The sequence below is a fragment of the Littorina saxatilis genome, linkage group LG10 (assembly GCF_037325665.1).
Source record: "Littorina saxatilis isolate snail1 linkage group LG10, US_GU_Lsax_2.0, whole genome shotgun sequence".
NCBI classification, from domain to species: domain Eukaryota; kingdom Metazoa; phylum Mollusca; class Gastropoda; order Littorinimorpha; family Littorinidae; genus Littorina; species Littorina saxatilis.
The window spans coordinates 17909665-17922974 of NC_090254.1; the positions used below are offsets into that span (position 1 = coordinate 17909665).

A 13310-nucleotide genomic window follows, 5' to 3' on the forward strand; every position below is an offset into this window, starting at 1 on the left:
GAATAATTTTGGGGGGTAATTTTCTTTAAGAAATAACTCAAGTGAATGCACAAATTGTGAACTAAAGTGTCGGTACAAGGGAGACAATTTGAAGCCATTTTAAAAAACAAAGCAGTATATTGCATAATAATATCCTTCAATTATAACAAGAAATAAGGAATAAACGTCTCTTGACATGTTGTCTACCTAATTATCTTGATCGCATTTATTTAAAGTGGGAATCGTTATGTTCGTAAGCTCACATACAATCATTGATGAAACAAACTCAGACCAGACCAGAGATTTGATTGATAATGGGCCCTTTATTCTATACAGTACCAGAGTAAATTATATAAACCATTACATGACAAAATAAGCTTCTTGCTCTTTGGAGTGATGTGGCCTTTGGCAGTTCATCAACCCAGTAATGTAGACCTGCCTTTTTTTACGAAGTAGGTACATGCATACCGAAAGATCACCATATGTGTGAAACCATACTGCAGTGTCATTTTTCAGTAGAGAATCAACAGAAAAAGAGCGTATGTTCTCCTTCACCTTCATATTGTCTTTCTTCAAGCCAGAAACATCTTCAGTCAGACGATTAATCACAGAGGCCTGTTATGTAATTGTCATCTGCAGCTCTGCCAACTTGAGGTAGTCTGTGTTCCAATAACAATACCCTCACATGTAGTCGTGTCCCTCTTTGCAAAGGCATGATCTGGCCCTGGTCCTGAGCTCTCACTAGATGCAGAGGGCAAAGGAATGGCTGCTTCTGTAAATACAAATCAAATGTATACATTAGCAATATAATCAGCAACAATGATCTTGTTATAAATTTTCTTCTCTTCTTCTTTTATAATTATTAATTAATGACCTATATGTGCTGATGACCAATTTAATTTCCTTTGTTGGATCAATAAAATGTTATGAGTTATGAGTTATGAGATTACACATGCATCACACTCACAGCATTTAAGCATGAAAATACCTGAGGGAAATAACTCCTGAAATTGAAAAAAACTTAGGGGTGCGGGAGATGCTCCCCGGAAATTATTTTGGAGTGTTCCATGCAAAATCAAAATTGTAGAAATCTAGTGCTATTTTTGTTGTTGCATCAATTCAATGGTACATTTCTGGGAATAAAAAAAATGATTCAGCATGAGCTTTATCGATGTCTTGAAAACTGCATCACTATCTGTATCAAGTAAGGCCAAAAACAAAAAATAGGTCTGTTTACGGTAACCCGACCGACCCTAGTTTTTTCGCGCGACCCTAGACTTTTTTTGGGCATTTGGGAAAAAAGATCTAGTTTTTTTGGCAAAATAACGTAAAAATATGGTTTTTTGGAAAAAAAAAAAAAAAAAAAAACAATCCCGACCTACCGACCCTATTTTTTTGGCCTATGTTACCGTAAACAGACCTATTTTTTTTTTTGGCCTAACCTCCTTAATCTTCTCGATTCAAGAGTCTGTTGATTCAGAGATACTGTAGCAACAGATCTCTGGTTGATTGCATGCACGCGGCTTGTCGACATATGTCTAGATCTTGTTTGTTTGTTTTCTAAAATCTTGCAATTGTTTCGTGACCCTTCCTATGCATTCGTTTTGGGCTGCCGATTCATTTTAAATTTCTTATACACTGATGTAGGAAGACAATTTGAAGTCAGCAGATCATAAATTGATAAAAACAAACAAAGCTTACTTGGCTCTGAGTCTCTTCCAGATCCGATGATATTTTCAGCGTTGACACTGGGGGGTGGAAGCAAAACCGCTTGCTTGTCGTCGGTCTTCACTGAGCGGACAAAGTCACGTCTCCGACCAGTACCTTGTCCTTCTGCTAGAGTCACTTGTTCTTGATGTTCTCTCAAATCCAAGATTAAGGGTGGGTACGAAGTCAAAGGAGTTGGCATCGTTGATAGCCGTGCCATTGCCAGACACGAAGTGACGCGAGCAGACTTTTCAATGGCACAGATCTCTGGGCACGACAAACCCCTGTCGTCGGATTGCTTGCACCCATCGCGTCCTTCGCTTTTGCGCCTTCGCAATTGCACCCATCGGAAAGCCATACAATGACAAATTCTGTCCACCGTATTTCTCTGTCTTCATTGATTCCACTGTTGCACTTGCAGTTGTAAACACAACAGTTTGTCTCGTCGTCTCCGCACTTTACTTTGCACCAAGCCTCGTTGTCGATTTTTCCTTTTGCCCCTTAGTTCCGGTAGATCTGACAATAAACTTCACAGCGCATGCGCCAAAATTTAAGTGAAAAAGGTCTATTGACACAAAATGTTTATGGGTTGCAAGTTTGGTTGTTATTTTCTTCAGGGAAGAGCTTTGTGTTTTGCAGACATCACCCTAAACGAGAGTTCAACCCAGGTTGGATTACTGCAAGGCTGAACAAGTCCCTCAATCAAAGCGGTGAAAGACTAAGGTAAGCGCATGCCCATAATACAAGGGTTACAATAGTGATTCATTTAGGAGGAGGAGGGGTGGGTGGTGGTGGTGGTGGTAAAGTTGACTTCTTACAAAAATTACTGCAGATTGGTTCATAACATTTAAAAAACAAAACAAAAATAGGAAGAAAACTTCTCCTTTTAGCTGTGTTTAATGTCACAATCCTCAGCTTACTACATATACGAGATATGACTTCTTCTTCTTCTTCTTCTGTGTTCGTGGGCTAAAACTCCCATGTACACTCGTGTTTTTTGCACGAGTGGAATTTTACGTGTATGACCGTTTTTTACCCCGCCATTTAGGCAGCCATACGCCGTTTTCGGAGGAAGCATGCTGGGTATTTTCGTGTTTCTATAACCCACCGAACTCTGACATGGATTACAGGATCTTTTTCGTGCGCACTTGGTCTTGTGCTTGCGTGTACACACAGGGGTGTTCGGACACCGAGGAGAGTCTGCACACAAAGTTGACTCTGAGAAATAAATCTCTCGCCGAACGTGGGGACGAACTCACGCTGACAGCGGCCAACTGGATACAAATCCAGCGCGCTACCGACTGAGCTACATCCCCGCCCCGAGATATGACTAATTTGTGTCTTGTGCGAAAGCAGCAGAGAAAAACTACATTTGTGCACATTTAAAACTCAAACATGTCCCTCACATTCCATCACCATGTTGAAAAACCATTCTTCTTTCAGAATCCACAACACAGTGAGAGTACCAGATGACTTTATGTCTCGCCACGTAGCCACAGCGAGAAGCTACGTGTATCGTCTAGCTGTGGTGAAGAAAAAGAACGTGTACTTAGACCCTGATGGGAGAGGACTGCCATGGGCTGCACAGGACTCTGAACTCAGTAGTAAAGTGTAGTAAGTGGAAATTATTGTTCTTGTCTTGCTTGCTTGAAGAAGCACAAAACAAAACTTGTATAGAGTTCATTCTTTAAAGGTAACAAAACTGAAGCATGTCCTACATGGCTCTTATTTTTTACCCAAAGTTTTGATTTGCAATAGCTACTGCGATACCCGAATTTGTAGCTTGGGCTAGTAAAGTGTAGTAAGTAGAAATTATTGTTCGTGTCTTGCTTGCTTCAAGATGACTGTCTGAAGCAGCACATGAGTGTACTGCAGTTATACCTCTGCTGTCAGAGCTCCTGAAATCTTAGAAAAGTCATGGACATTTTCTGAGCAATATAGTTCATGTGTGACTTTTATTACACACTAGAATGAATACCCGCTTCGCCGGGTAGCCGGCTTCGCCGGGAAGAAGTACTTAGAACCGTACGCCGGCTTCGCCGGGTCCGAACAATGGACCCGCCAAGCTTAGGTCCCTCCCAGATTCGTGGAATGGGAACAGCACGAAAATGATTCAGTGGCCATAATGCCATTCCTGACCATATCGAGTCCCATCCTTGTCGACGAATGTAACCGTGTTAATCACCTTTGGAGGCGAACTCCACTCAAACAGGACTGAGCAAGTTATGGCTTCTCAAAGGAAGGCCAGTACATAAAATTACACAAAAGCCGCCAGACCACATCACAAACAGAACTGAACAATGCACAGGTGTTGCTCACATAGAGACACACACACACACACAAAAACACACAGAGAAGCCGTATCTATAGAGAGATAGATGACAGTGTATTTTTCGCGTGGCTATAAATTGATTCGACCTTTGCACTTTTACAGTGAGGATAATTTACGGGTCCAATTTACGTTCTGGACACTGCGTTGACCTTCTAAAAATAGTAACAGTAACAGAACGCCGGGAATATCCGAAGACGCTCCACTGACACAAAAGTGCACCATACGAAGGAAGGGAGGTAAACGCTGAAAACCTGGAGAATATGAGAAGATAAGGAAGAGTTACTTATAATGGTGAAATGAACACAAAAACCAAAATCGATTCAGCGCTGCGCGCTGAGAGCACGTGTTGAAATATCTCATCGATGATATTGTGTCCGGGGTGTAGCTGAATACGGTGTCCAAATTTGAAAAAGATCCACCGAGAACTTTGGCTTTGGTGTGTCGGTATGGGGGCCCGGGTAGCTGAGGTGGAACCAAAATAGCTGAGGTGGAACCAAAATCGGTTCCACGCTGCGCGCTGAGAGCACGTGTTGAAATATCGACCAGGTTGTGTCGTGTCCCGGGTCTACCTGAATATGCCCACCAAATTTGAAGCAGATCCATCGAGAACTTTGGCCGTGCATGGCGAATACACAAATACACAAACACACAGATACACAAACACACAGATACACAAACACACAGACACACACACAGACACAAGTCGTATATATATATAGATGAGAAAACAACGAATTGCTGTAAAAGTGTAACAACAACAAAAGCACAAAACAAAAGTTTCAAAGTGTTCATACTTTAAAGGTAACAAAACTGAAAAAAGTCCTACTCCTATTTTTTACCCAAAGTTTTGCTGTGCAATAGCTACTGCATTACTCTAAATTAATAGATTTTGCTACAATGAAACCCCCCTTTTAAGACCTCCAAAAATCTGAATAAAATCCGGTCTTAAAATGTAGGGAGTCTTAAAATTGGGATACATTTATGGAGGTTATGAACTGAAAGTCTAAGAAAACAGGGTCTTAAAAGGGAGGAAGTCTTACATTGGGGGGGGGACTTAAAAGGGGGGTTCCACTGTATTCATAGGGGCGGGGATGTAGCTCAGTCGGTAGCGCGCTGGATTTGTATTCAGTTGGCCGCTGTCAGCGTGAGTTCGTCCCCACGTTCGGCGAGAGATTTATTTCTCAGAGTCAACTTTGTGTGCAGATTCTCCTCGGTGTCCGAACACCCCCCGTGTGTACACGCAAGCACAAGACCAAAGTGCGCACGAAAAAGATCCTGTAATCCATGTCAGAGTTCGGTGGGTTATAGAAACACGAAAATACCCAGCATGCTTCCTCCAAAAGCGGCGTATGGCTGCCTAAATGGCGGGGTAAAAACGGTCATACACGTAAAAGCCGTGGGAGTTTCAGCCCATGAACGAACAAACAAACAAACTGTATTCCTAAATAATCAGAGATTTTTCTTATTTATCTCCAGCCCACCATTTGACGTTGACCTGTTCCTGAAAGCTGGGGAAGTCCTGACTGGCAAGCATAACTTCATGTCTTTCTCCACAAAGAACCTGTTGAAGACTGGACGTAAAATCAACACGGACGCTGAGATGAGCGTACGAGTACAGCGCGGCAGCGCCATGATGGAAGAACATCGCGAGGGTGTGTCTAACATCATAGATTACTGGGAGGTCCACTTTCATGGAAAGTCTTTTCTCTACAGGCAGGTAATGAGCATCTGCAACTATTTCTGAAGCTGCCTTCTGCTAAAGATCTTCATCATAAAGACAGGGCTAACACCTTTCCGGTTTTCGCCGGAAAGCCGGTTTTTGAAAACTTTTAAAACCAGAAAATCCGGTTTCCGGAAGTAAACCTTTATAAAAAAAATTTAAAATTTTTTTAGTTTGGATGGTTGATGGAGGGAAAATGTGTATTTTATGCCAAGAGAGGCTGTTCTTTGGCCCTGCCGCCGTGGACACTGGCCTTTCAGGTTTTTCTCCTTTTTGGGGGGTGTTAGCCCTGTAAAGAGTTAAAGGCACAGTAAGCCTCCCGTAAACCATCCCAGATACTGTCAGGCTTTACACACAGTACAAACACCCTTCCATTTGAACGCTCACCAAACGAGAACATCCTAGGTGCCCTACGTAAAGAGCGAGCAATTTTCAAATAATTAATTTTGCGGAGAGAGTGTCAGACAATCGGACCGTGGTGCGTTTTGGCGCTAGACCTAACTTTTAAAATCTAAATAATAAATTGACAGCTTGTTACACAAACATTCTTAAATCATAAAAGAATTCTTTTTTCATCAAGACAAGATCAGTACAATTCGAAGTTTTGAAAGTTTGAAAAAAGAAAAGCAGGGTCACGCAAGGTCATGGTTCTCGTAGCAGACGACGGTTTATGCTATCGCCAGTTCCTCTGAACAGTCAAAAGCCATTGCTAGAGTTCTTGTGAACCACAGCCGTTTGTTTTGTGCATAGTCTGAGGTACTTACTAACGTGCTATTGCAGATAAGCTCACAGCGAGTCGCATTCAAATTACTAACTGACGACTACATTGTGAAAAAGAAAAACTTGATCACACGGGTTCACGATGGCTCAGAGGTAAGATAAACCACGCAAAAATAAATTCTTTGAAAATTGCTCGCTCTTTACGGAGGGCACCTAGGATGTTCCCGTTTGGTGAGCGTTCAAATGGAAGGGTGTTTGTACTGTGTGTAAAAGCCTGACAGTATCTGGGATGGTTTACGGGAGACTTACTGTGCCTTTAAGTGTTGGACGTTTCTGAAACGAAGTATTGACAGCAGGAAAGAAATTAGCTTAAAGTATGTTTTTATCTCAGTTATTACCCATCAGCATCAAAGTCATCACCCATTAATTGACTCCTTGCAGGAAGAAAGAAGACTTTTCTGTTGCACAAAATGTGTTACTTTAAGACTGTTTATGTTATCGTAAAGATCTTAACATTGAATTTGTCCAAATATCTTTTAGACTAGTGGAGTGCAGTGGAATGAGCGACTTTCATCAGTGTTTACGCTGAGATGCTTTGTAAACCGATATTGACTTGAAGGCTGCAAAAATAGGTCCCATAAAAACAGCTTTCATACTCTAAACATGAAGTCATTGTCATGTGACAGGTGAGACGCATGATGGGGGCCATGGTGATGGTGGCGCGGGGCAAGCTTAGCATGGAACAGTTACAGTATGCCCTTGACAACCCCAGCCTGCACAACCCCGGCCAGATTGAAGCTCTGCCTGGCTTTGGCCTCACGCTCAAAGAAGTCAGCTACCCAGAAAGCGGTGAGAAAGATTGTACAGTGTAACACCCAATGTAAACTGAAAGTTTGAAATATCGAAGGAGGGCGAGTATTTTTTTATTTTTTTATAATTGTTATTTGGTAGTGAGGGGATGAGGTAAAACAGACTTCATAACTATGTTTTGACATTAACTACCTGAGATGGAATAAATTCTCTCTTTCCTCCAGACTAAGAGACTTTCATGTAGGCTTTTGATGCAATTAGTTCATGTAAGGAGTCTGATCTTCTTCATTCATGGGCTTCGACTCCCACGTTCACTCATGTTTTTAGCACGAGTGGATTTTTACGTGTATGACCGTTTTTACCCTGCCATTCAGGCTGCATACGCCGATTTCGGGGGAGGCATGCTGGGTATTTTCGTGTTTCTATAACCCACCGAACTCTGACATGGATTGCAAGATCTTTTCTGTGCGCACTTGGTCTTGTGCTTGTGTGTACACACGAAGGGGGTTAAGTCACTAGCAGGTCTGCACATAAGTTGACCTGGGAGATTGGAATAATCTCCACTCTTAACCCACCAGGCGGCAGCGACCGGGATTCGAACTCACGACCTCCCGATTAGGAGGCCGACGTCTTACCACCACGCCATTGTGCCTGGAGGCTGATCAAGCCTTAAGCTGTCCTGCCTGGGCAATTATACAAAATAATTGTACAAACATGCCAGTTTTTGAATCCCTGCAAGGTCTATGAAACTTGGTATTGTCTCAAATGGATAGATGCCTGAGGCATGACTGCATGAAAACCCTGGGGTTAGGGTCTCCTGATGATGCACCTTGCAGTGAGAAGTCCAATAACTTTAAAGTTTCTTTGTCTTCTTCCCCTCAGCCCGGCCCACTCTACTCTGTTAGAAGTTGGCAACAAATACTGTATCCCGCTGACAGTTTCATTTCTTTTCCACAGTGTTCAACTACAACCCATACGCACCAGAGGAATCCACAGGGGATGATCAACAAACTGGAACTGGGGACTGTGGAGACGGTGGTGAAGAACCAAAGGTTTTACTCAAAGAAACAGTGCCTGTACCTCCCTGGGCTATGTCCACGTCCAGTGACACCATTTCTCCATTCTCGTCTGCAAATGCAGTTTCTATGGCAGGGTCTGGTAACGAAAACTCAAAACTGATCGGTGAAGGTAAAAAAAGTTACGAACATATGCCAAACTGCAGAAGTGATGTAGACAGTGATAGAAATGTTGAAAATGATGATGCAGACAGTGTTGCAACTCTCACAACTGATGCCGATGCAACACTTCCAAAAATTGACAGCGAAATTCATGAAGTGGAGGATGAAAGAAGCAACGTCGACCTTGGAAGTGATTCTATTGTCGCTGCAGGTAGCGAGAAAAGTGAAGCAAAGCTTACAGAGGATCAGGAAGCAAAAAATGTTGCAAGTTCACAGTCTTCAGTTTCACAATGATGTAAGCTCTACCAATAATAGACCTGGTTTAAACTTCAGGGAACTCGGTTCATTACGTAGCTGAATTTGGGTCTTGATTAACAGAGCAGCTTTCTTTACATAGAGTGAAACTTGCTTGTTAAGTGTATGAGGATGTGCATGAATAGAAAGTGAAGCAGCCTGGAAGGTACTCAAGGCTTGTTTGAGATCACAGAATGGCTGTTGAAACTTGTACCATTTTAAGTGGAATGCATTCGATTTTTGTGTATGAAAGAGGCAGCGAAAAGTGAGAGAGATCAAGCCCTTGCGCTTAATTGCACATCTATATCTATATACGGCTTGTGTCTGTCTGTCTGTCTGTCTGTCTGTCACTTCGCGATGCACGGCCAAAGTTCTCGATGGATCTGCTTCAAATTTGGTGGGCATATTCAGGTACACCCCGGACACAATGTGGTTGATGAAAATTTTCAACACGTGCTCTCAGCGCACAGCGCTGAACCGATTTTGGTTTTTCTATACATCCATTCCCAGTAACTCTTCCTTATCTTCTCCAGTGTTTTGCGCGTTTATCTCCCTTCCTTCGTTCGGTGCGCCGGCTTTGCTCCCCGGCAAAGCCGGGTATTCGGCTCTACTTCTTCCCGGCAAAGCCGGGTACCCGGCCACCAAATAAAGTAAAGAAAAGTAAAGGGTACCCGGCGAAGCAGGTATTCATCTAGTAATAAATAAATGTGTTACAATGTCTGCTGGTGTTTTTGACACTGTTTGTTTGAACTTGCCATGCTCCGTCAAATTACAAATAAACACACAAGCCGACTCATCTTTTTTTTCAAAATATTTTATTTTTCCTACAGTAATTTAAGGATCATGATCACAGCACACCACACACTCTCTCATAAACCACACACAGAGGGCACACCATCGCAAGCTTTTTGGAAAACTCGGTTCAGAAACCGACAAAGGTGTCATTCTCACAATCAAATGTAGTTAATACCAGGCCTGGGAATGATACACCTTTTGTCGTAAATATGACAAGATCCACAGGTCGCCATTTCCGAACATGCAAACTTTTTACGTCTTGTCACTGCCAGTTTTGACACTGGCTTGCTTTGCACTGAATATGAGTCAGTTTCTACGCAGTGTCTCTTCGACAAGCAAGTCAAGCATTTGCTACGCAGTCAGATTATCGGTAATGTTTGCTGGTCCTGTCATTTCACTAAACTGGACCAGCCACTGTTTGTATCCATCTGCACTTTCGTAAATTCTGTTTCGTAACCGTCACTGTGACTTGACGAACTGTCATTTTTTCACCGCGATACACAGTTCATTGCGAAGATCTTCCTCGGTAATTCGTTCCAATTCCGCATACTTTTTGTTGTCAAGAAACAACTCGAAAGAAAGTTTCAAACTCATCATCCTCCATCTTGCTTGTCGAAGCGCTAAAGTACTTTATCGATGCAAAAACAAAAGCAGAAAACTTCGACGAAACCGACTCAAATGCAGCGCAGACGAGATAACGGAAGGAAGTGAGCCTCGCTTTGGCTCAAGTGCCGTTAAAAATACCGTTATTCTCGTATGCAAATACGAACGAGAAGTTGGTCATACGAACAAGCCTTGTGCTGGCGACGCAAATCACCGCTGGCTGGCAAAGGGGTGGGAATCGCTAGGCGACAAAAATCGCCGCTGGCGTGCTAAAGGTTGTTTTTTTTCTTTCTTATTTTTGTTAAATTCCATGACTTTCCATGGCTTGAATTGAAATTCCATGACTTTCCAGGTTTTCCATGACCTGTACGAACCCTGCGTCAGTACGCCCAAACCACTTTTACTCATTCCCAGGCCTGTAATATTCATAAGTGAGCCAATCACAACCTTCACGTACATTCATGCATGCCTATGTCCAGGTGTCATCAGTTGGGCCACAAGGGTTTTTGATAGCACACAGTGTTCTGCCCTCAGCAGTATACAATCCAACACAGTAAAGCTTAGTAATCAGTAATACCTGAATCCCCATCATAATTTGATCAGTCAGTTTGGAGATTCATAAGAGCAAGTCCAGAAGAAACTCATTTCAGTTCATAGTTTATATTACAGAAAAGAACAGAATCAAACCGGCAGTGTTACAATGCCTTCAAAGCCTGAAAGTACAGTACATCATTATCAATGACAAGAAACGCTATGTATTGTGGGAGTTACTTGAATCACATCACTCGAACTCGTGGCAGCAGACTAGACTCCAATCATAACAACCCGTCTGCTGCCCTTTTAGATGAAACATGGAGTGAAAATGTTTAGCTAGCACCATCAATATCTATTTTCAGATCCGATGTTATAATCACACCGTACAGTGGTACCCCTATTTTAAGACTTTCCAAAAATCGGACAAATTAGGTCTTGACAGAGATGTCTTTCTTTTTTTATTTGGTGTTTAACGTCGTTTACAACCACGAAGGTTATATCGCGACGGGGAAAGGGGGGGGAGATGGGAGAGAGCCACTTGTTAAGTGTTTCTTGTTCACAAAAGCACTAATCAAAAAATTGCTCCAGGGGCTTGCAACCTAGTACAATATATGACCTTACTGGGATTTGTTTGTTTGTTTATTTGTTGCTTAACGTCCAGCCGACTACGCAGAGCCATATCAGGACGAGGAAGGGGGGGATGAAGGGGGCCACTTGTCAAGCGATTCCTGTTTACAAATGCACTAACCCATTACTTGTGTCCCAGCAGGCTTTAGTAAAACTAAATTAATACCTACTGGAAGATTACCAGTTTCCAGTATGTTAAAATAGGCTTAACCTATCTACTGCTGGACTTACATCAGAACACTAACAGATTAAACTATACATGAATCGCGAGACAAGCGGCAAGAGAAGAGATTTTTGGAAAAAATACAGGTGAATGAGCAAGAAGGCAGAAAAAAGAAAAGAATTCATGAAGAAAAAGAGAGCATGACAGGAAAAAGGAACCAAAAATCTACCTAACAGCAAACTAGAAAGCTCCTGCGGTTCCAAAAACAGGAGGGGCCTTTAATTTCATAACCGCAGTGCCCCACTGCGGGAATGACCTTACTGGGAGAATGCAAGTTTCCAGTACAAAGGACTTAACATTTCTTACATACTGCTTGACTAAAATCTTTACAAACATTGACTATATTCTATACAAGAAACACTTAACAAGGGTAAAAGGAGAAACAGAATCCGTTAGTCGCCTCTTACGACATGCTGGGGAGCATGGGGTAAATTCTTCCCCCTAACCCGCGGGGGGTCAGAGATGTCTTAAAATACAGGTGAATTTACTGTCCATATGAAGGGAAAATAGACCCAAACAATGAAGGGTCTTATAACAGAGGTTCACTGTAGTTATGTGTAGTACTTCCTTAGGCATGATGTTGAATCTTTCCACATGGTGTTGAATCCTTAAGCATGATTTTGAATGATCAAATTAAAGAGTATTATTGAATACAATGTGTAGAATACAAACCCCAGGTTAGCAGTAAGGAAAGAACAACTTTGAACATCTTTTGGCCCTGCCTTGTTTTACTTTATGCATTTGTTTCATATCTGCATTCACAGACAGTTCTTGGAACAAATCAAACTCTGAATACAGTAGAACCCATCTTATAATACACCCTTGACGGGTGAAGTGGCGCAGTGGTAAGACGTCGGCCTCCTAATTGGAAGGTCGTGAGTTCGAATCCCGGCGGCGGCTGCCTGGTGGGTTAAGGGTGGAGATTTTTCAGATCTCCCAGGTCAGCTTATGTGCAGACCTGCTAGTGCCACCACAAGACCAAGTGCGCACGGGAAAGATCCCGTAATTCTTTCTTTACTTTCTTTATTTGGTGTTTAACGTCGTTTTGAACCATGAAGGTTATATCACGACAGGGGAAGGGGGAAGATGGGAAGATCCCGTAATCAATGTCAGAGTTCGGTGGGTTATAGAAACACGAAAATACCCAGCATGCTTCCCCCGAAATCGGCGTATGCTGCCTGAATGGCGGGGTAAAAACGGTCATACACATAAAAACCCACTCATGCAAACACATGGGTGAACGTGGGAGTTTCAGCCCATGAACGAAGAAGAAGAATAATACACCCTTGATTTAAGACTTAAAAACCTGGATTTTATCAAATTCTGTAAATATACCTTCTTTTTAAGATTCCCTCCCCTTTTTTCTGAGATCATAAAAAAGGGGGTTCCACTGTAGTTGAAATATTCTGTCCTATCTTATGACATTAACATTTTTCTGGGTGTGCATTTAAAAAGCATACACTACATACTCATTCACATATATACATAAGGCCAACAAATAAAAATTGTCTGTTTCTGGTAACATGGCTAAAAAAAATAGGGTCGGTAGGTAGGGATTTTTTTTTATTTTTTTTTTTTACCCCAAATGTAGACCAATAAAACTAACTTTAAAAATCACGCAATTCGCAAAGAGACTGGATTCACTATACATAGAGACAAGACACTCAACACATTTACAAATCGTCAGCGGACTTTCGTTTTCACACGTTTTTGTTGTTCATTTTCTCACCCTGTCCTTTACCACCAAAAAAAAATAATATATTTTGAGATTGGAAAAAAAAAGTTTAG

At 42.1% G+C, this 13310-nt stretch overlaps 1 protein-coding gene and 2 long non-coding RNA genes across 3 annotated transcripts; 1 reads left to right on the plus strand and 2 right to left on the minus strand.

The window, feature by feature from the left end:
- Positions 1-282: 282 nt before the first annotated feature.
- On the minus strand, positions 283-2253 carry LOC138978304 (uncharacterized). Its single transcript, XR_011459639.1, has 2 exons — positions 1681-2253; positions 283-751 (listed from the first exon to the last, which is right to left on the minus strand). It is a non-coding gene; the product is annotated as an uncharacterized lncRNA (long non-coding RNA).
- A 53-nt stretch (positions 2254-2306) lies between these two features.
- LOC138978308 (uncharacterized) lies at positions 2307-9041 on the plus strand. The gene is made up of 5 exons (XM_070351003.1): positions 2307-2409; positions 3130-3300; positions 5495-5735; positions 7145-7307; positions 8226-9041. Exons 2-5 carry the CDS (start codon positions 3164-3166, stop codon positions 8738-8740), a joined length of 1056 nt encoding a protein of 351 aa, XP_070207104.1. The 5' UTR covers positions 2307-2409; positions 3130-3163; the 3' UTR covers positions 8741-9041.
- Positions 9042-9536: 495 nt separating this feature from the next.
- Positions 9537-13006, minus strand: LOC138978309 (uncharacterized). The gene is made up of 2 exons (XR_011459640.1): positions 11779-13006; positions 9537-11288 (listed from the first exon to the last, which is right to left on the minus strand). It is a non-coding gene; the product is annotated as an uncharacterized lncRNA (long non-coding RNA).
- Between the last annotated feature and the right edge of the window lie 304 nt (positions 13007-13310).

Coding starts and splice junctions, on each gene's coding strand:
- LOC138978308 (XM_070351003.1), top strand. CDS start 3,164: ATGTCTCGCCACGTAGCCACAGCGAGAAGCTACGTGTATCGTCTAGCT. Junction 5,736..7,144: donor AGTCTTTTCTCTACAGGCAG/GTAATGAGCATC, acceptor GTCATGTGACAG/GTGAGACGCATGATGGGGGC. Junction 7,308..8,225: donor AGTCAGCTACCCAGAAAGCG/GTGAGAAAGATT, acceptor TCTTTTCCACAG/TGTTCAACTACAACCCATAC.